The sequence below is a fragment of the Corythoichthys intestinalis genome, chromosome 16 (genome assembly GCF_030265065.1).
Source record: "Corythoichthys intestinalis isolate RoL2023-P3 chromosome 16, ASM3026506v1, whole genome shotgun sequence".
Classification (NCBI taxonomy): domain Eukaryota; kingdom Metazoa; phylum Chordata; class Actinopteri; order Syngnathiformes; family Syngnathidae; genus Corythoichthys; species Corythoichthys intestinalis.
In genome coordinates, this window is record NC_080410.1 from 42,830,922 (window position 1) to 42,854,629 (window position 23,708).

The following is a 23,708-nucleotide window of genomic DNA, read 5'->3' on the forward strand; positions in this document are numbered from 1 at the left end:
ATAATTTATAGGTATATTTAGTCTTCTTTTTTTGGGAATATGTGTTTGAACAATTTGTTGAAAGCATTGGGAAAAAAAAAAAAAGTTAGCATTTTGTAGCATTTAAGCTAGCACACTTTTGCTATGGAAGTTAGCCCATTGTTCTTTTGGTGGACTTAGATGCTCATTTATTTATCTTTTTTAATACCGTTTAAGGCTCAGCTCAGGTATTTTAATTTTTCACGTTCCTTATCAGATTACTCAATTATTCGAACTAACTAGTTCATTGCTTAATCGACTACTAAAACAATCGATAGCTGCAGCCCTAATTGAGATTTTAATTTCCAGTGAGGACGTCACTCACAGCTTTTCCGTATCCAACTTCCGCGGCTGACGGAGCGTACCAAGTCTGTCAATAACAAAGGGATGTCCCAACAAACGTAGCCCAAAGAATGGCACCCCTCCGGGTCCATTTTGCATTAAATGGGGGGGGTTGCGAGTCACGTCAATTCGAGAAACTATCTCAAGGCTCCCATTTACTGCAAAATGGACCCGATGGGGTGCCATTTATTAGTGCTGCGTTTGCGCTAGTTGTTGGGACACCCCTCTATTATTGAGAGAGTTGGTACGCTCCGTCCGTCAGCCACGGGAGTTGGATTTGGTAAATTTGCCAGTGACGTCATCACTCAAAATTGATATCTCAATTAGGGCTGCAGCTATCGATTATTTTAGTAGTCGATTAATCGATGAACTAGTTAGTTCGAATAATCGAGTAATCACATAAGGAACATAAAAATAAATAAATAAATAAAAAACTCAGCTAAGCCTTAAATGGTATAAAGAAATGAATAAATGAGGATCCAAATACAACAAAATCACAATGGGCTAACTTACAAAGCAAAAGTCATCTAGCTTAAATGCTACAAAAAAAATTTTTTTCCCCATGCTCTTAACAAATGGTTCAAACACATACTCCCACAAAAACAGCTAAATATACTGATAACTGAATTACGAATGCATTAAAAACACAGCTCAGACAAAAACTCAGCTTAAGTTGGTCTTAACAGGAAGCGGCTGGATGCAGCCATGTGAAATGAGTTATGTCGTATTCACTGTTGCCACTAGAGGGCAGTGTATCCACCTAAAATATTAAAACAAATGCTTACATTTTCAAAACCATTACAACACCACTTTAACAAGTACCCAAAGCAGCTTAATTCGAATCTTTTTACTACTCGAATTACTCGAGTTAATCAATTAATCGTTGCAGCACTAATCTCAATACCTCAAAAACAAAAGCAAAAACGCATAAACGAAGCATGAACGATAGACACCATTTTTAATCCAAATGGGGAGCTGGTTGACCTATAAAACAATTGTAGATATCTTAAAAACGATAGCGGCACAAGCAAAACTTTTTACAGCACAAACGATTGACATCATTTTTACATAAATGTGCATTTGATGGGGGTCCAACTTCACTGAGGTGGAAAACAGCTTGTTTTTTTTCGTGACATCATCGTTCTTGTGAGCTAATTGTGTCCTGAGGTACCCAGAGGTTCCCACCGCCAGTCTCAGTTGGCCATATCCTTGAATCGACCTATAAAAGCCCCTGTCTAATAGTGCGCATTTTATGTTTCAATAAATGTTGCATCAGTTGCGACTTGTTGTTAAACGTCATCCCGCATTCATCGCAACCCTTGTGCATCCGGATGAGGTGGTTCCTCATGTTGCCTTTCTGCGCAAATCTCTGCCCGCAGAAACGACATACGAAGCGTTTATCCCCTGTGTGGACCACCATGTGGGTCTGTAGCGCCGACTGACTGGCCCAGGTTTTCCCACACAGGCGGCACTTGTTAGGGTTCATGTCACAGTTGTGTTGCTTCATTTCAGCCTTGGTGGCGAACTGCTCCTTGCACACGTCGCACCAGTACCGCTGGTGGGCTCTTTGGTGCTGCATCAAAGTGCTGGGGTTGTAGAAGACAATATCGCATCGTAAGCAAACATACTTGTTCTCGGCGGCGCTCGAGCTCGCTTGCAAAGACTGCTCGCTCGAACTGTTTCCGACAACGTCTAGGCCGTTTTCGAGACCGTCTGCCGACTGCGCGGATTGTTCTTCCATCCCGTTAATGTTATAGTTAGGATCTAGACTGTCTGCGTCCATGGGGGCCGTCCACGCCGGCATCAGTTCCAGTTCCTCAGAGAAGATTTCGTCATCATCTGCTGTAACATAAAATACGGAAAGGCCTTATTGAACGCATTCAGTGTATGACCATGTTTTTCCACTGCAAATTTCAATGCTGTACCATTTTATTTGGAGCAATGGCTCTCTAAGGATCGTACGAGGACCAGCGGCTACGCAAGCTCCCCCTAGTGGTACGCGAAAGACTGACTGAATTCAATAGACCCTACTCACATGAAGTCACAACCACGCCTCCGCGCCATATTGTCCGTCTACTCGTCGTGTTGACGCATTACCGCTACGTAAGTTCCTCCTATTATGTAGAGGTGTGCAAAATTTCCGATTCTTAGATTAGTCGCGATTCGGCCGCGGAAGATTCGAGAACGATTCACAAACATCCAATTTCCGATGATTGAAATATGCCAAGGAAAGAGGAAGTACAACACACTCAGCGCGCCGTGCGCTCTTCGGTACGCAATGAGGAAGAACGGAGCGAGAGTAGCCAAACATCATGCTTCTCATTATCCGGCCCCTCGGGTAATGCCAATGGTCAACTCACGGCTCTAGCTCAACTCATGCCACGAGATAAAAAAACACAACAACATACCTGACTGCTGCCGAAAAGCTGCTACAAGTACATCCACATAATGGATAATAGATATCATTTATATAGGACTAGATGCACCATTGATTCGGTAGCGTTGCAGCACATCTACAAAAAGCTAGATGCATGCGTTAGTAAACGGCCACCATCTTAAAGCAGTACACTCCCCTGCAAGGCTGTTGTAGCGACCCTTCCAAGAAAACCTAATTACCTTTTTATCTAAAATACTCCTAAATCGGTAAAATATTGACTTGAATCTATCTTTAAAATAGTTTTAAAAGTTTCACATGCCGAAAGTAGACAAAAGGGAAATTATGGAATAACAGGAGCAATTTTAACAACTTTAACGGTTGATTGACAACATTAAATTAATTGAATGTAGTTTAAAGCTGCTGATACAGAATGGGGACTGGAGTTTTTTTATTTACTGTTATTTTTCAATTCAATTCAATTCAATTTTATTTGTATAGCCCTCAATCACAACAGAAGTCTCAAAGGGCTTTACAGAGGCAATATGATACACAATTAGAAATAAAGCAACAAAGATGAATAGATACAGTTCAAGTCCTGGGTATCCCCTATCCCTAAGACCCACCATGCCGGCAAGGAAAAAATCCAAAAACTCAATTTTTGTATATTTGTTTACTGCTATATGTTAACTTGATACTGAAATAGTAGTTTGGTTTAGCCTGAGAGTATTTTTGAACTATTTTGGAACTAATGTACAAAACATTAAAAAAAAAAAAAAAAAAAAATGGAGGGGGGTGCATCAATAATCGTTTTATAATCGAATCGGAGCCTCTGAATTGTAATCGTAATCGAATCGTTAGGTGCCCAAAGATTCCCAGCTCTACTATTATGGCGTGTTTTTCTGCTCGTTAACATTAATAATCAAAATGGTGAAGGCGTGTGTGGCGGTTGGTTGCAATAACAGAGAAGATAGACGGAGAGACTTGAAGTTCTACCGTATTCCGAGAGACCCGGAGAGGAGAGCGAGATGGACTGCTGCAATTCGACGAGAAAACTGGGCTCCAAAAGATTACCACAGATTATGTAGTAGTCATTTTATATCTTGTAAGATGCATTTAATATATATTTAGAGGGTTTTGGGCTGACAACCACAATTAAGATCATTGCGAGGCTAATCGCCGACAACATACAGTTTCAAATTCAAGACGCTTATTTCTTCCACCATCATTACATTGTGAATAACATTTAGCTGGTACCAAGTGAAAGAAGCTGGCCTCATCTACGGATCATCAGTTAAACAGGTGTGTCCAAACCTTTTGCAAAGGGGGCCAGATTTGGTGTGGTTAAAATGCGGGGGGCTACCTTGGCTGATTTACATAGGACAATATATTTGAACAAATTTTAGCAAGCCCTTCTGTGTGTCACATTTGCTTTATTTTTTAATTCATAATTTCATCAATCTCGTCTTTGTGGCGTTCTCTTTCGACACTCGGGCTCTTGCGAAATACTGCTGCTGTGAAATTAAACTAGCTTCAAGTTGCTGTAATTTCTCGCTGTGTATCTTCCCTGTAATGTTGTCGTACATGTCAGCGTGTCTTGTTCGGTCATATTATTGTCGCGTCACATCGAACTCTTTGAAAACAGCGACTGTCTCTTTGCAAATGAGGCAGACACAGTTGTTACGTGTTTTATTGAAGAAATAGTCCAATATCCACCTATCCTTGAAGCGTCGGCCATCGCAGTCAACTTTTTTTTTATTGATTGGCGCCATTTTAGAAAATTGGAAGTAAAGTGTCACACGGGGTAATATTGCTTAGAGTGCTGCTCTTAAAGTTTCGTGAGAATAGGCTGATTTTGTGTGGACAAGATAGTTGTAGATATCAGGGTAGCAGATGTCAGCCAGAGAGGGCGAAGACAGCGGGTCGAAAAATATCGATTTAGGCATCAAATATGGATCTGGCGAATGGATAGACTGAAGCTTTTCCACATAATGCCTTTTATGCAACGCATCCAATGGGTTTACAGCGTCTGAAAGCACCGGGGCTTCCATGAATTGCACTATAAATTGCACGACAAATTGAAACCATTGAGAATACGGATAAACAAAGACGGACAATATGGCGGCCGGATACAGCGACACGTCATTCTGTGACGTTGGTGAGTAGGGTCTATACAGGTAGTCCGCATTTTACAAACGAGCAGAGGTGGGTAATAACGCGTTACATGTACAGTGCCTGACAAAAGTCTTGTCGCTTATCCATTTTGTGGAAACAATTGCTAATAACCTGACTTTTCATTATTCAACTGGTTTCAGAAAAGGCTCATATTTGTTTCAGTGAAAAAAGATTTCTCATTTAATGAAGACATAATTAAGTGGTGATGTAAGATCCAAATGTAATATTTTGTATGACTTCCATGGGCTTCAGCAAGGATTTATACAATTTATTGATGAAGTCATCATCGGGAACATCAAAGAAAGCAGTCTTGCATGCCTCCCAGAGTTCATCAACATTCTTGGGTTTCGTCTTCCATGCTTCCTCCTTCATCCTACCCCAGACATGCTCAATGACGTTCATGTCTGATGACTGGGCTGGCCAGTCCTGGAGGATCTTGATCTTCTTTGCCTTGAGGAACTTGGTGACAAAATGGTGACGTCACGTACCGTAATGGTCGGCAACGGATCGCCGCATACGTTTCTTCAACACAACGTGGCCGTGTCAATAAAAATTTTTTAAAAATCTGTTTATATATGTATATAATATATACATATTTCTGTCTCCATCCATGTACCCGTTTATAATGTGCACCATGATTTTACAAGTTGATTTTGGGGGGGAAAAGTGCGCATTATATTCGGTAAATTACGGTAAATGTGAGGTTAAAATAAAGCAGGCCTCCTTCAAAACACTGGGGAATGATTTTCTAATCATGTGCTTGTGTGTGATTTTAGCCATTTTAAGTGGCATTGAATATGGGGGTGTCCTAATTTATTCCTCAACAGAAATGATTAAAAATTACATTTTACAGAATATTATAAAATATATTTTTTTCAGTTTTAATTGTTTAGTTGTATTACCGTATTTTTCGGACTATAAATCGCACTCCCAGCCAAACTATGAAAAAAAAACTGCGACTTATACTCTGGAGCGACTTATGTGTAAAATTATTAACACATTATTATATCATTTCACATGTTATCTTGGTGTTTTGGAGTGACACTGATGGTTTGGTAAAATTGTTAGCAAGTCCTTTGTGCTATAGTTATCTGAATAACTCTTAATAGTAGAGCTGTCCCGACTAGTCGACATAGTCGACGTCATCGATGACGTAAATCCGTCGACGAGCACAACATCCCGTCGACGGTTAATGAAGGGTTAAAAAAAATATGTGCGTGGAAAGTTCAGAATGTCGGACGTTTGGTATGCAAGCGGGGAAAGCGGCCCAAAGCCAAAAAAGCGCACCAGAGTCCAAAACATTGACTTATTTTCAAAGAAACAAAGGAGGGTACACTGTTGTGTCCTGTCTCTTCAATGCCAAGCTTGGCTGCACGTCGGCCGTGAATGATAACGGCAGGAGATTGTAAGTCCATCTAACTAACTAATGACATGTTTTATTGAAGTTGCTAAGCCTGTCGCGATATGCAATGAGTCAGTTTATCGCATGGTAAATAAAAATGAGGACGGTCATTTTCACGGCTGCGTTTTACCGCTGCGCGCGCGTGCGTGCGTACATTTGTGCGTGCTGATGGCATATGAGAATCTAGTTCTTTTCTCTCATCAACACGCTGTAGAATTAAAATTCAGACATACAAAATAAGAAAACACATCTATATTAACACTATATACGTTAGCATTGCTACATTGAGGTGAATGGGGAAAAAAGACGACCTACTTTAGCCGGTGTTCTCTATAAAACAGGCAGCCTTGCAATTAAAAGGTCTCACTTACAACATGAAAAATCGCTGGTTAACAGCATTTGCAAAAGGAAAAAAAATCTATTACTGACACCACGTGCAATGACATAAAGTGCTTTTTTTTGCGGAGTGTAAAGCTTAAATTAGCGGTTTAGCGAACGTACTTCCGGTGAACATTTCATTTCATTTCAAAATAAAAGCATGACATGTTCGTCATATAAATAACGATTTCTGGAGTTAATCCCACATACTTCAGATTCTACACTAAGAATACGTTTAAAATGACACCCTTTATGAAAATTCTGATTGGCAATGAATAATTATTATAATACTATTATATATAGTACTACAGTAAACTATAATATTAATGCTAGGTATTTTTTTAAGAATTGTTTTGAATCATGTTGGAAAGGTGAAGTCAGTCTTCTGAATCTGTTTACATTCCATTCTTTTGCACAAGTTAATTCTATCAGCATTTGAACTCATTGTTTATTTGTGATTTATTATTGTTATTTATCTGTTTATTTGTACTTTAATAAAGAATTTGAGTGTTCCAAAATGTTTTTGTGAATTGATAAGCGTAAAAAAAAAATGTCATTGCTAAATTTGTTTAAAAAAAATTTTTTTTTAAATGATAAGATTAGTCGACTAATCATAAAAATAGTCGGCTGACTAATCGGGAGAAAATTGGTCGTTTGGGACAGCCCTACTTAATAGCTATGTTACGTTAAAGTGATACTCTACCTCAGGGGTGTCCAAACTTTTTGCAAAGGGGGCGAGATTTGGTGTGGTAAAAATGTGGAGGGCCGACCTTGGCCTTTACGTAGAACAATATATTTAAGCAAATTTTAGCAAGCCATTCTGCGTGTCACATTTGCTTTATTATTAGTTTTTTAATTAATTTAGGGCTGTCAAAATTAACGCGTTAACGGGTGGTAATTAATTTTTTTAATTAATCACGTTAAAATATTTGATGCAATTAACGCACATGCTCCGTTCAAACAGATTAAAATAACAGCACAGTGTCATGTCCACTTGTTACTTGTGTTTTTTGGTGTTTTGCCGCCCTCTGCTGGCGCTTGGGTGCGACTGATTTTATGGGTTTCAGCACCGTGAGCATTGTGTAATTATTGACATCAACAATGGTGAGCTACTAGTTTATTTTTTGATTGAAAATTTTACAAATTTTATTAAAACGAAAACATTAAGAGGGGTTTTAATATAACATTTCTATAACTTGTACTAACATTTATCTTTTAAGAACTACAAGTCTTTCTATCCATGGATCGCTTTAACTGAATGTTAATGTTAATGCCATCTTGTTGATTTATTGTTATAATAAACAAATACAGTACTTATGTACAGTATGTTGAATGTAAATTTCCGTCTTGTGTCTTATCTTTCCATTCCAACAATAATTTACAGAATAATATGGCATATTTTATAGATGGTTTGAATTGTGATTAATTATGATTAATTGTTTTTTAAGCGGTAATTAACTCGATTAAAAATTTCAATCGTTTGACAGCCCTAAATTAATTATTTCAACAACCTCGCAACTAGCCTTTGTGGCGTTCTCTTTCGACTCGGTCTCTTGCGAAATACTGCTGCTGTAAATTTAAACTAGCTTCAAGTTGCTTCAATTTCTTGATACGTATCTTCCCTGTAATCTTGTTGTACATGTCAGCGTGTCTTGTTTGTTAATATCGCCTCACATTGAACTCTTTAAAAACAACGACTGTCTCTTTGCAAATGAGGCAGACACAGTTGTTGCGTATTTTAGAGAAGAAATACAGTAGTCCAATTTCCATCTATCCTTGGAGCGTCGGCCGTCACAGTCAACTTTCTTTTTATTGTTGATTGTCGCCATTCTAGAAATGGGGAATAAAGGGTAACGTGGGGTAATGTTGCTTAGAGTGCTGCTGCCTTTTAGTGGGTAAATGAGGAGCAGCATTTAGTGTGTAAGCTACCTCATATGCTGGTAGCAGTACTGCTGACCAATTTATTAAGTCTGTGTGCGGGCCAGACCTTATTGATTTTATGACAGAGGCTGGGGGCCGGATGAAATTTGACCACGGGCCGCATTTGGCCCCGGGCCGGACTTTGGACATACCTGCTCTACCTTAAATAAATGTAGGCTCGAATAAACCACAATTGTTCTCTTGTACTAAAATATATTGTAGAAACACATAAAATGTTAAATCAATGGCAATATTTTATAATTTTTAGAACACATTTTGACTGATAGTTGGCGCCATGTTTTGCGGGCTCGCAGTGATGACGTAAAGGGGATCTTTCCAAATGTGTAGCATATACAACAATTGTGTATTGCTGCCGAAACTCAGTTTCCAGTCAAATTGAAACAAGGGGAGTGACGTGAGTGGTCAAGGTGGAATTATTATTTTTTGTGAATAAATGTGCATATGTGGAGGCGTCTCCCCTTTTTGGTCCCTGTATGCATGTATCCTACCTGCCATGCGTTACAACTGGCGCACAAACATTTTTCCTGGATCCTTAGTCTAGTAAGGGATCCGTCTATTTTCTGGATCCGACGGTCCCACCGCGGCTGCAACATTGGTTTCGGATCTGTCTATTTACTTTCTGGATTCGACACTCCCACAGCGGCTTTTCGGATCAGTCTATTTTGCAGATTCGACGGCCTGATCGCAGCTGCAACGTAATCATGGGATTGGTCTAATTCCTGGATCTTTGAGCGAGTGAAAAAAACGCGGATTTGGATTACTCTTTTTGGTTGACTATTCTTCATGGGAGTTTTCCCCAAATCATACCAAATAATTAAAGCACTATGGCACGCTACAGCGACGACAGTGACCCTGACAGACATTACTTTTATGTTGGAGTTCGTCTGGGAACGCGTGTGCGTGTGTACCGCTGAGCTCCCGAGTGACGAGTGGTCAAAGTGGAAATATTATTTTTTGTGAATAAATGTGCATAAATGGAAGCTTCTCCCCCTCTTGGTACTTTTATTCATGTATCCTACCTACCACGCGTTACAATGTACAAGACATGGATTACACTCGATTCCAGGATTTGTTCCCGTCAGATGACGAATTTAATGAGGACAGTTTGCACACGACAGCTCTGGATACTAAAAATCGACATAATTATTAGAGGCGTGCGAAATTTCCGATTCTTAGATTATTCGCGATTCGGCCGTGGAAGATTCGAGAACGATTCACAAACATCCAAATTCCGATTATTGAATTATACCAGGTAAAACGGAAGTAAAACACAGTCAGCGTTGTCTTTGGGACGCAATGAGGAACGGACCGAGAGTAAATATCATGTTCAACTCATGCCGCTAGATAAAAAAAACAATCATACCTGACTGCGGCCGACAGCTGCTACAAAAAACGCCCAGTTGCTAGTTGCTACAAACATACGGCTACAGTAGATATCATACAAATGTAGAACTAGATGCAAAATGACAGACGAAGGCGGTGTTTGAACATCTATTATTGAACTGAGATGCGAAATGACAGACTTTCCGGCGTTGGTAAACAGCCGCCATCTTAAAGCAGTACAAAAGCAATGACTTCTCTAGAAGGCTGTTGTAGCGAACCTAATTAACTTTTTCTCTAAAATACTCCTAAATTGGCAGAATCTTGTCTTGAATCTATCTTTAAATGATGAAATAGTTTTAAAACTTTGACAAAAGTAGACAGAAGGGAAATTATGGAATAACGGGAGCAATTTTAACAACTGTAACAGTTGATTCACAACATTAAATTAATTGAATGTAGTTTAAAGCTGCTGATACAGAATGGGGACTGGAGTATTTTATGTGCTGTTATTTTTGTATATTTGTTTACTTTTATATGCTAACTTGATACTGAAATAGTAGTTTGGTTAAGCCTGAGAGGATTTTTGAACAATTTTGTAACTAATGTACAAAACATTTATTTAAAAAAAAAAAGGAGGGGGAATGCATCAATAATCGTTTTATAATCGAATCGGAGCCTCTGAATCGTAATCGTAATCGAATCGTTAGGTGCCCAAAGATTCCCAGCTCTAATAATTATACTGGGATAAGTTTGGAAACGCAATAGCTTACCTTGAGGAACATACAGTGGGGAGAAGAAGTATTTGATACACTGCCGATTTTGCTGTTTTTCCCACTTGCAAAGCATGTAGAGGTCTGAAATTTCTATCATAAGTACTCTTCAACTGTGAGGGGCGGAATCTAATAAAAAAAAACAGAAAATCACGTTGTATGATTTTTAAATAATAAATTTGAATTTAATTGCATGAAAGAAGTATTTGATACATCACAAAAATCGAACTTAATATTTGGTACAGAAACCTTTGTTTGCTATTACAGATACCAAACGTTTCCTGTAGTCCTTGACAAGGTTTGCACACACTGTAGCAGGGATTTTGGCCCACTCCTCCACGCAGATCTTCTCCAGAGCCTTCGGGTTTCGGGGCTGCTGCCGGGCAACACGGACTTTCAGCTCCCTCCATAGATTTTCTATCGGATTCAGATCTGGTGACTGGCTAGGCCACTCCACGACCTTAAGATGCTTTTTACGGTGCCACTCTTTAGTTGCCTTGGCTGTGTGCTTTGGGTCGTTGTCATGCTGGAAGACCCAGCCACGACCCATCTTCAGGGCTCTCACTGAAGGGAGGAGGTTGTCAGCCAAGAACTGGCGATACATAGCCCCATCCATCCTCCCCTCAATACGGTGCAGTCGTCCTGTACCCTTGGCAGAGAAGCAGCCCCAAAAAAATGATGTTTCCTCCTCCATGTTTCACGGTTGGGATGGTGTTCATGGGGTTGTACTCATCCTTCTTTTTCCTCCAAACACGACGAGCCGAGTTTAGACCAAAAAGTTCAATTTTGGTCTCATCCGACCACATGACCTTCTCCCATTGCTCCTCTGGATCATCCAGATGGTCAGTAGCAAACTTCAGACGTGTCTGGACATGCACTGGCTTCAGCAGCGGACCTTGCATGCGCTGTAGGATTTTAATCCATGACGGCGTAATGTGTTTCCGATGGTTTTCTTCGAGACTGTGATTCCAGCTCTCTTCAGGTCATTGACCAGGTCCTGCCGTGTAGTTCTGGGCTGATCCCTCACCTTCCTCATGATCAGTGATGCCCCACGAGGTGAGATCTTGCATGGAGCCCCAGAACGAGGCAGATTGACGGTCAACTTGAACTTCTTCCATTTTCTAATAATCGCTCCAACAGTTGTTACCTTCTCACCAAGCTGCTTGCTTATTTTCCTGTAGCCCATCCCAGCCTTGTGCAGGTCTATTATTTTATCCCTGATGTCCTTACACAGCTCTCTGGTCTTGGCCATTGTGGAGAGGTTGGAGTTTGTTTGTTTGAGCATGTGAACAGGTGTCTTTTATACAGGTAACAAGTTCAAACAGGTGCAGTACTTCTGGTAATGAGTGGAGAACAGGAGGGGTTCTTAAAAAAGAACTAAGAGCCGAAATATTTAGTAGTTGGTAATGTATCAAAAACCTATTTCATGCAGTTGAATACACATGTATTATTTAAAAATTATACAATGTGATTTTCTGGATTTTTGTATTAGATTCCGTCCCTCACAGTTGAAGAGAACTTATGATACAAATTACAGACCTCTACATGGCTTGCAAGTGGGAAACCCAGCAAAATCGGCAGTCTATCAAATACTTGTTCTCCCCACTGTAAACCGGTGTTCTCAACAGCATACACTCTCTAGCTCCATTGTCATTGAGACGCACTTGCCGCGAGTACATCACCAGTTTTTCCCAACTCGTTTTATCAGGTACAGTGATACCTCAGCTGACGAACGCTTAAGCTCACGAACTTTTCGCCTCAAGAACATTAAATTCGCGAGCATATAGTCTCTGCTGACGAACTAGTTTTCGGCGGACGAACCAAACCACGCGGTCGAACAGCGCCACGGTGGTGGCCACGAGAAGCTGACGCACGCTCACGGCGTCCCAGTTCGTCCCCTCCCTTTCGTTAAGTGCGGACGTGGTTTGTGTTTGATAGACATTTTGGACCATATTGAGTGTACTTTTGCTATTATGGGACCGAAAAAGACCCCACCACAGGCTAGTGTTAAGCCTAAGAAGACATTAAAGAAAATAAGGTATATTTTTGTGTAGTTTTAAGGCTTATTTAGTAGAAAATTATGTTTTATGGGGACCTGGGAACGGATTATTCTCATTTTAATGGTTTCTTATGGGAAACAAATGTTCGGAAGACGAACTTTCCGCCTTACACACACTTTCTGGGAACCAATTATGTTCGTGAGCTGAGGTATCACTGTACTGTATTTCCTGCTCTCATTTAGCCTTTGCTGCTCGTCTTGTTAACGACCGACAGTGCTGTTCTGCTCTTCACTTTTCTGATCCGGTTGAAATTGGAAGGGCAGAACCGATGACATGTTGGGGTAATTAAGAGTGACACGCTGAAAGTTCAGCAACGGGCCAAGTGACGTCACGCACTGCGACGTAACAAGAATGGCGACCTATCACTTAAAGTAATTTTACAAACTTTGTTAAAACAAAAACATTAAGAGGGGTTTTAATTAGGGCTGTCAAAAGATTAAATTTTTTAATTGAGTTAATTACAGCTTAAAAATTAATTGTAATTAATCGCAATTCAAACCATCTATAAAATATGCCATATTTTTCTGTAAATTATTTTTGGAATGAAAAGATAAGACACAAGATGGATATATACATTCAACATATGGTACATAAGTACTGTATTTGTTTATTATAACAATAAATCAACAAGATGGCATTAACATTATTAACATTCTCTTAAAGCGATCCATGGATAGAAAAACTTGTAGTTCTTAAAAGATAAATGTTAGTACAAGTTATAGAAATTTTATATTAAAACCCCTCTTAATGTTTTCGTTTTATTAAAATTTGTAAAATTTTCAATCAAAAAATAAACTAGCAGCTCACCATTGTTGATGTCATCACACCATGCTCACTCCCCAAACCCATAAAATCCTTTGGACCCAAGCGCCAGCAGAGGGCGCCAAATAACAAAAAACAAGTAACAAGCGGACATTACACTTCTGTCATTTTAATCTGAGCGGGTCATGTGCGTTAATTGCGTCAAATATTTTAACGTGATTAATTTTAAAAATTAATTACCGCCCGTTAACGCGATAATTTTGACAGCCCTAGTTTTAATATCAAATTATTATAACTCATACTAAAATTTATCTTTTAAGAATTAGCCTTAAAGATCGAGGATCACTTTAACATACCGGCCATGTTCGCATTTCGTTGTTCATGCATCATGTAACCTGATCATACTGTACACTTATTCAGCATGTTGTTCTCTATTGTATGTGTATTTTAAATTGCCTTTCAAGACGATATATTTGTTCTATGTGTTGGATTTTATCAAGTAAATTTCCCCCCAAAATGTGACTTATACTCCGGTGCGACTTATATGTTTTTTTCCTCTTCGTTGGGCATTTTATTGCTGGTGAAACTTATACTCATGTGCGACTTATAGTCCGAAAAATAGAATCTCTCAACATTGTTAAAATTGGTATTAAATATGCAGATGACCAAATATTTTAGAAAACACACAGGCTTCCATATGGTCTTTTTTTTTTTTAGGGGAAGGCGATTTTATTGTTTATTTATTGTAAATGATTTTTTTCTTATTTTGTTTTTTGATTGAATCAACTTTTGGGGGGGATTGATTGATTTAGACCAGTGCTTCTCAATTATTTTCTGTTACGCCCCCCCAAGGAAGACGTAAATGTTTCGCGCCCCCCCCAAACTCTCTGCCGCCACTGTAAATAGTATCATTTGTCAATAAAATTACTATTATAAATACGCATCTGCCTAACATTGTGTAACAAGTAACATAGATCAACTTATAATAAAGTATAACTTTATTAACATTGTTTTGTTTGTAACAGAAAAGACTTGACGAGCATCAATTTGCCTGAATTTCAAAAAAAGTCGCATCCAAACTGTAAAAATACACTCAAGGTACATTTTTGACCATTTGATACAGAAAAATAAAAAGTAATAAAATCAGTAAATAATAACAAATTCAAATTGATTAGAAACATTCACTCATGAGGACAATATGCATAAAAATTGACCGAAAAAACAAAACTGAATAAAAGAAAAAAAGTGACTTTGGACTGAAGGACAGTTTTTATTTTTGCATCACCTTTGCGATGGTGTGTAGTTATTTTGCAATGAGCATGCTAACAATGCTCACTGGTTTACTGATATAACACTGACAAAGCAGGACGATTGTTGGCAATATTCGGCACGTTTTCGCTGAAAAACAATCAAGCGGCTTAGCAATAAAATTGGGGTCTAATGTCTTTAAGTGGCGTCTTAATTGATTTGGCTTCCGGCAGTCCGCTATAATTATTTTTAGACACAGTAAACAGTGGTCTTTCCTCATCGCCCACTGTATTAAAAGTCAAAGCTAAAAGGCAAACGGCACGAAAAAAGCGCATTCTCGGCGGCCGAGGTAGAACCGTAGGTGAGGGTGGTCGTCGTGACGATCCCAAGCCGAAAATGGCACTTCTTGGGCGGAGACGTGAGAACCGGAGAAGACAGTGGGTCGCTGCGTGAGTGAGTCCGGTCGGAAAACGGCTTTCGAAAAAGGCGGCGGCGCACTGCTCTTCATATCTGTTTTCTGTGTGCTGAGTGCTCTTGCTTAGTTCAAAAATACTGCGCGCACTCTGAAAATGAGAGCGCCACTGCCACCCACTGAGTGGATGTGCAAGTACACTTTATTCCAGTACGGCAAAAAAAAAAAAAAAGAAAAGAAAAAAAAAAAAAAAGCATGTTCCCCGAGGTCACATGCGCCCCCCCCCGGCATCGCTCTGCACCCCCCCAGGGGGGCGCGCCCCACTATTTGAGAAGTACTGATTTAGACACAAATGTCCTACTCATAATATGGCCCATACATAAAAAAGATTGCTTCAATCAAAGAAAACATTTTCAATGTAAAATTATGTTCAACTGCAAATGTTCAAAAACCTTATTTCTATGATTTTTTTTTCTTTTAATTGAAGTGATTTTTCTTTTGATGCCACTTACTTTTTGATTGAATAATGAAGGCACAAATGTCCTTGCCAAAATGTGGCCCAAAGGTAAAACATTACTTCAATCCAAAAAAAAAAAATCCATAAAAGAAATAGTTTTCAAATGCATTTTTTTGTTTCAAATGCATTTTTGCCTGCAAACATTTTATTTTGACTGAAGTGACTTTTTTTTATTGAAAAATATTATTTTGATTGAAGCAACTTTTTTTGTTGTGAAATAATATAGACACAAATCTACCTTCATAGAAGACCGGCTTCACTTACTTTTCAGGCTGAGGTTTTTGTTAGGGGAGGTGATAGCAATACCATCCAAATATTCCTCCACTTTGACCTGAATCGGATCCGCGTGTCCCGAGTCGGGTCCAGTCATCACAGCCTGTGGAATGGAACAACTGGACTGAAAAGTGTTTTTTTTTTTTTAAATCCCCCAGAAAAATGAAGAGAAGAACTCAGTAAAGCGTAAAAACAGACAGTAACATATTTCGGTAGACCACTGTTTTACTTGAGTTTTTCACTAGTAGACGTCGAACCTGTTTGTACTGGGAGGCTGCCCACCTCCTACTTCAAACGGATTGGATGTTTATGGTAGTCAGTGACAGCCAATACCGGGCAATTAGTTCATTTTGGGGCAGTTAAAGGTCCCTTCCTGCCTGTCGATTTTGGGAATTACCTGGAATGCCTCAAAATTGTAACAAAGTGACCCCAAAAGACAATGGAAGTGAACCAGAAATACCCGAAAATAAGGGTGTAACGGTACATGCATTTGTATTGAACCATTTCGGTACGTGGTGCTTGGTTCAGAACGGTGGCGTACCGAACGAGTTTCTGACGTAATGCAACCCTTACTTTTCGAGGCTGTGAGTCGATCGGATTACAGTTTCTTTGTGTAGATTATATCTACTCCGTCTTCTCTACTATAATGAGGACCAACATGGTAGGACAGTATAACCCAGAAACGTCAACGGCGCGACACGTGGCCGCCGCGAGAACGCAGTGAAACGCGGGCGTTAAAGTCAATCAGCCAATGCACACCAGTCGCAGTGCGGCCGCGTATTAGACGCGTCCCAGAAGCGGCTCAACACGACGCACGCGAAAAGAACGGCAGAGTAAGCCTGTCGCAATATGCAATAATTCCATTTATCGCACGATAAATAAAAATGAAGGCGGTAATTTTTCCACTGCGATTTATCGCCTCGCTTGCTCGTGCGGCAGACATGCTGTGAAAAGTTCGGATTCCTTGATACCAATTGCGCAAAATGCACCTTCGTTCCAGGTCCGGCAAAAAATAGCACTGGAGCCAATCGTTCCCATTATATCCTTTTGTTCAATGTATAACGGCCGCGTCAGTGCGCCGGATTGACTGCGGACCATCTCCGGCATGCCGGTGTTGTTGACGAGTGGATGCTCCCGTCAGACATTTCACGCGGGGCGGCTATTTTTCGGCACAACACCGGATATTTGAGTGGCAAATTAAGAGCGCTGTGCTTCAAATTCGTCCTTTTTTATGAAACTCGATTGTCATATGCTGGTGTTGTGCAGTAATGAGCAGACGTGACTTCTGTGGCGTTTGCTTTTTTAATGCGCGCACACACTAGATATCATGAAATAGCAAACTAGATGTGCGTCGTCCCATGCCATTGGCTACGTGAGCCCAGAGTGATTATGGGACATGTAGTACATATACTACATCGATGAATTATAAACCGCCATGACTGAACGGAAGTTAAGGCCAAATCAATCCATACCAGTGACTATAGATAATGCTGCAAATATTGTTAATTCAATACGTGACACGGATGGATTCGGACCACAAATAGGATGTCTTGCTCATGTAGTAAACCTTGTTGCTAAGAGAGCTGTAGCAATCAACAGTGTGCCCTGCCTCACTTTACAAACGGTAAAGATTGTTCTCAGCACTTTTATACTAAATTTCTTCAGATCAGTAAGAAGTAAGCACATAGATATTATGCTCTAAAATGCATGTTTATATGATGGGAATTTAATTTTTGCTCGTTTGCAAAAAAAATCTAAACAAAAAATAGTTTTTTTTTTTTTCAGAGCATTAAATGTATTGAATCAGATGGAAAATTGTAACAGAAAATAATTGAGAAGCACTGGTATAGGCTAATGTTCCTATTGTTGAAAGCACAAAGGTGTGTATTAAACAACTAGCACATTTATATTTTGCATTTTGTTTTCTTACTGTACCGAAAATGAACCGAACCGTGACCTCAAAACCGAGGTACGTACCGAACCGAGATTTTTGTGTACCTGTTCAAATGCAATAAATTGTTTTTCTTAAATACAACACAAACTATATTGACAAGTTTCCTGAGCGATACATGGGCGGCGCCTTCTTGGAAAATTTCTGCTCCGAACTACCATTTGAGAAGAACAACATGAATTGCGGTTGAAGTAAGTAGTGTGTTGACAAAGTTAAACTGCAAAATCAAACCAAAGGAACCCACGGAATCTCCAAAAATGGATTCAGCACGACGTAGATGACACTTCAAGACTTTCTGTGCTGTTCGTGAACTCATAGCATACATACTGCCTGCAGCAAAAATAAAAACTGTCGTTTTTGTTCTATTCATATTTCTTTTTTCGGTCAAGTTGTCTGGCGTATTGTCCACATGAGTTAACTTTGATATCAATTTGAATGTATTATTATGATTTCTAAATTTTACTTTTCAGTATCAAATGGTCAAAAAAAGTACCTTGAGTGTATTTTTAAACTTTGGATGTGACTTTTTTTTTTTTAATTTTTTAATCCAGGCAAATTGATGCGCTTTTGTTACAAACAAAAGCTCGTTACATTTTTTTAAATAGAAAAAAAGGACATTGCTTGGGAGAGGTGTACTTATAATTTTATAGAAAAATGATACCAAACATTTACGTCTTCCGGGGGGAGCAGTGAGAAGCACTGGGCGAGGGCGACCGTTCCAAAAAACCCTTTAAATTTCACATAGTGTTACCTATTTTTTTTTCACATGGAAAAAAAAACATGAAAAGTAAGACCAGTTACTTTGCCAAGTAACTAATTACTCTTACAATCAGGTAACTGAGTTACTAACTCAATTACTTTTTGAGGGCGAAGTAATTTGTAACTGTAATAAATTACTTTTTGAAAGTAAGATTAACAACACTTGTCACACCCTTACCTTGGAGAGCTCATGGTTGTGGCAATTAACAGGACTGATATCCTTTATGTAGAGCTTCCTTCCATCAGGTGTAACTCGCACTCTGATGGTGAACGGACAACGTTTTAACTCAGAGCTGAAAAGGAAGAATATAACTCATAAATAATGCAGTTTTGTGCCAATATTTTTAAGTGTAATAAAGACACAGTGAGGAGCAGAAGTATTTGCACCCCTTGTGATTTTGCAAAATCACCCACTTAGAAAATAGAGGTCTAAAATTTCAATCATAGATGCATTTACACTCAGACATAATTTTTTTTTTTAAATCCAGCAATCACATTGTATGATTTATTCAATAATTTATCTGTAATTTACTTGGGTTCATAAGTATCTGTACCCCTGCGAATCAGCAATAATTATGACACTCAAAGAATTCTCAGTCTACTTAAAAAAAAAAAATCAATTTTTACCCCATGAGTAACCACCCACCCACCACCCGTTTGAGCTCTTCATTGACACTTGTGCACCCCACAGTCAGTCACAATCCAACTGCTACCATGAGCAAGACCAGAGAGTTTTCGAAAGACCCAAGAGAAAAAAACGTTGAGCTCCACAAAGCTGGAAAAAGCTATGGGACTGTTGCAGCAATTGTTAAAAAACGGAAAAGGCTTAACATGACTGATTATCTACCTCGGACTGGGGCTCCATTTAAAATCTCCTCTCGTGGGGCATCACTCATGATGAGGACTTAGCCTAGAACTACACGGCAGGAGAAGAGAACTGGATGTACAGTTTCAAAGAATATTGTCAGTAGACCACTACGGTGCAATGGTTTAAAATCATGCATTGCTCAGAAGGTTCCCCTGTTGAAGCAAGTACATGTGAAGGCCAGTCTGAAGTTTTCCAGGGACCATCTGAATGATGCAGAGAGGTCATGGGAGAAAGTCATGTGGTCAGATGAGACCAAAGTTGATTTTTTTGGTGGAAGATTTACTCGTCGTGTGTGGAGGAAGAAGATGGATGAGTACAATTTCAAGGACACCAGCCCCACTGTGAAGAAACCTTATGCTTTGGAGCTGGTTTTCGGCAAAGGGGAGAGGATGACTGTACTGTGCAAAGCAGAGGATGAATGGTGAAATGTATCATCAGATTTTGAGCCACAACCTCCTTCCCTCAGTCAGAGAATCTCTCGCTCTCATATATACAGTGCTGCTCGAAAGTTTGTGAACCCCACAGCGATGGTCAGATTTTTTGTAAAAAAAAACTAAAATAACCTTATTAAATGTTAAGTTATACCCAAATCCACAATACTGACATTCCAAATAATGGACTGAAACAAAAGAAATAGTTATATTGTCATTCTTTATTTAACAAAAGTGGTTGATTTAAGAAAAACTCAGATATCATGTGTGCAAAAGTATGTGAACCCCTTCAGTTAATAGGATATTGCGCCTCCTTTTGCAGAGATTACCTCAACCAAACGGTTTCTGGAGTGACTAATCAGCCTCTCACATCTACTTTGGGGGATTTTTGCCCATTCTTCCTTGCAGAACGCAGTCAGTTGAGAGAGGTTTGATGGGCGTCTGGCATGAACTGCTCGCTTCAGGTCCCGCCACAGCATTTCAATGGGATTTAGGTCAGGACTTTGACTGGGCCAGTCCAGAACACGAATCTTCTTCTTTTTCAGCCATTCCTTGGTTGTATTGCTGGAATGCTTTGGATCATTATCATGTTGCATGATCCACCTTCTGCCAAGCTTTAACTTCAAAACAGATGGTGTCAGGTTATGTTCTAGGATTTGACAATATTCCTCAGAATTCATGATTCCCTGGACTATGTGGAGTTGTCCAGGTCCTGAGGATGAAAAGCAAGCCCAGATCTTGACATTCCCACCTCCATGCTTCACTGTTGGGAGAAGGTTCTTTTGGTGGTATGCAGTGTTGACTTTTCGCCAGACATGGCGGTTTTGGTTGTGACCAAACAGTTCAATTTTGCACCTACATCAGTTGATGAAAACTCTTTTTAATTTAGTCTCGACATCACAACTGTTAAAAAAACAAAAAAAAACTACTGAATTGATTGATTAGGAAATCAGGTTGAAATAATAGAAAATTCCAAAATGTTGAGGGGGTTCACAAACTTATGAGCAGCACTGTATATTTATATAAATATACAGTTGTGGTCAAAAGTTTACATACACTTGTGAAGAACATAATGTCATGGCTCTTGAGTTTCCAGTTATTTCTACAACCCTGATTTTTCTCTGATAGAGTGATTGGAACAGATACTTCTTTGTCACAAAAAAACATTCATGAAGTTTGGTTTTTTTATTACTTTATTATGGGTGAACAGAAAAAAGTGATGAAATCTGCTGGGTCAAAAATATACATACAGCAGCGCTAATATTTGGTAACATGTCCCTTGGCCACTTTCACTTCAATTAGGCGCTTTGGTAGCCATCCACAAGCTTCTGGCAAGCTTCTGGTTGAATCTTTGACCACTCCTCTTGACAGAATTGGTGCAGTTCAGTTAAATTTGATGGCTTTCTGACATGGACTTGTTTCTTCAGCATTGTCCACAAGTTCTCAATGGGGTTTAAGTCAGGACTTTGGGAAGGCCATTCGAAAACCTTAATTCTAGCCTGATTTAGCCATTCCATTACCACTTTTGATGTGTGTTTGGGGTCATTGTCCTGTTGGAACACCCAACTGCGCCCAAGACCCAATCTTCAGGTGATGACTTTAGGTTCTTGAAGAATTTGAAGGTAATCCTCCTTCTTCATTATCCCATTTACTCTCTGTAAAGCACCAGTTCCGTTGGCAGCAAAACGGCCCCACAGCATAATACTACCACCACTGTGCTTGACGGTTGGCATGGTGTACTTTGGGTTAAAGGCCTCACCTTTTCTCCTCCAAACATATTGCTGGGCATTGTGGCCAAACAGCTTGATTTTTGTTTCGTCTGACCACAGAACTTTCCTCTAGAAGGTCTTATCTTTGTCCATGTGATCAGCAGCAAACTTCAGTCGAGCCTTAAGGTGCCGCTTTTGGAGCAAGGGCTTCCTTCTTGCACGGCAGCCTCTCAGTCCATGGAGATGCAAAACACGCTTGACTGTGGACACTGACACCTGTGTTCCAGCAGCTTCTAATTCTTGACAGATCTGCTTTTTGGTGATTCTCGGTTGAATCTTCACCCTCCTGACCAATTTTCTCACAGCAGCAGGTGATAGCTTGCGTTTTCTTCCTGATCGTGGCAGTGACAAAACAGTGCCAAGCACTTTATACTTACAATTGTTTGCACTGCTGCTCTTGGGACCTGCAGCTGCTTTGAAATGGCTCCAAGTGACTTTCCTGACTTGTTCAAGTCAATGATTCGCTTTTTCAGATCCATGCTGAGCTCCTTTGACTTTCCCATTGTAGCGTTTGTGGGCGTTTGCATCCAATGAGCCCTATTTAAATGGCCTCAGAGAAGTCAAAATTGCTAATTCGTGTTGCTGTATGTATATTTTTGACCCAGCAGATTTGATCACTTTTTTTGTTAACCCAAAATAAAGTCATAAAAGAACCGAACTTCATGAATGTTTTTTGTGACAAAGAAGTATCTGTTCCATTCACTCTATCGGAGAAAAATCAGAGTTGTAGTAATAACTGGAAACTCAAGAGAGCCATGACATTATGTTCTTCACAAGTGTATGTAAACTTTTGACAACTGTATATATACATATATATATTAGAGCTGAAACGAGTACTCGAGCAACTCGAGTAACTCGAGTTTAAAAACTGATCCGAGTAATTTTATTCACCTCGAGTAATCGTTTATTTTGACAGCTCTAAGCATCACGTTTTGCTCGGACTACTTTTAATGCGGGACAACGCGCTGTCACGTGCGGAGAGGAAGAAGGGGGAAAAAAAAACTTACTGCAGCCGACAGCCGCCACAAACGACGCCGACGTTGCTAAATACTAGCCCGCACGATGCTACGTTGGTACAGGTAGCGTCTCATAGAGATCACATGTATGTTGAACTAGATGCTAAATGACAGACTCGGCCGCGTCTGGGCAGCTTTAGTAAACAGCCGCCATCTTAAAGCAGTAGAGCGCTAAGCGCTAATAAAGAGCGCTAAGCGCTAATAAAGAGCGCTAAGCGCTAATAAATAAGATTAACATTACTGTTCTGAAGTAACGTTAGCCCTGCGGAGGGCTAGGTTTCTATTAATTATGACCACTGTCGATGCTTGGCTAACGTGTCTTACATACAGGCTTTAACATAACATAGCATTGTGGAGTGATGAGGGTGTAAAATAAAAACTTAATCATGCTAACTATCAATTTTAGCTCAGTAGTCATTGCTGGATAAAACACCAAGTAGCACTGGTGCTAATGTGCTCCAATACAGCCTGTATCATACATTTATTTTGAACACTGCAAAAACTCAAAACCCTATCAGGACTTGCAGTTTAGACTAACTTAAAACTTAACTAGAACTTAAAAATGGCTTGACACAAAGAAAAATTCATTTGAAAGACGTGGGAAAAAATCCAAACTTTTAAGTGATGTGTGTTATCAAGCGTAACGGCATTTTTAGGTAAGATATATATATATATTTTTTTTTGTAATAAGATCTAAAGTTTTTTGAGTCAAAGCAGTGAATTAGTCTTTTTTTTTTTTTTTAATTCTAGTTACATCTGAGATGCAATTGTTGGCTGTTTTCAACAATATACATCGAAAATAAAGACATTGATTGACTGAAAATGGTTCAAAATTAGATGAAATGTCTTGTTTTCTCATGTATATTTATAATTGCTCTTCACCTAAAAATATATTTGTTTTATCCGATTACTCGATTAA

General features: G+C 39.4%; 1 protein-coding gene across 2 annotated transcripts in view; it reads right to left on the reverse strand.

Moving 5' to 3' along the window:
• Positions 1-6: 6 nt before the first annotated feature.
• LOC130904369 (zinc finger protein 90 homolog) overlaps positions 7-23,708 on the reverse strand; it is a 28,837-nt gene continuing 5,135 nt past the window's right edge. Inside the window, exons 4-6 of one of the 2 annotated variants that reach the window (XM_057817091.1) lie at positions 18,884-18,998; positions 15,987-16,098; positions 7-2,199 (exon numbers count right to left, since the gene is read on the reverse strand). In XM_057817091.1, the coding sequence (XP_057673074.1) occupies positions 1,580-2,199; positions 15,987-16,098; positions 18,884-18,998 (847 nt within the window). In that variant the 3' untranslated portion in view covers positions 7-1,579. Of the gene's footprint in view, positions 2,203-15,986; positions 16,099-18,883; positions 18,999-23,708 lie in introns of both variants that reach the window. The other variant, XM_057817090.1, reaches the window with a different exon arrangement.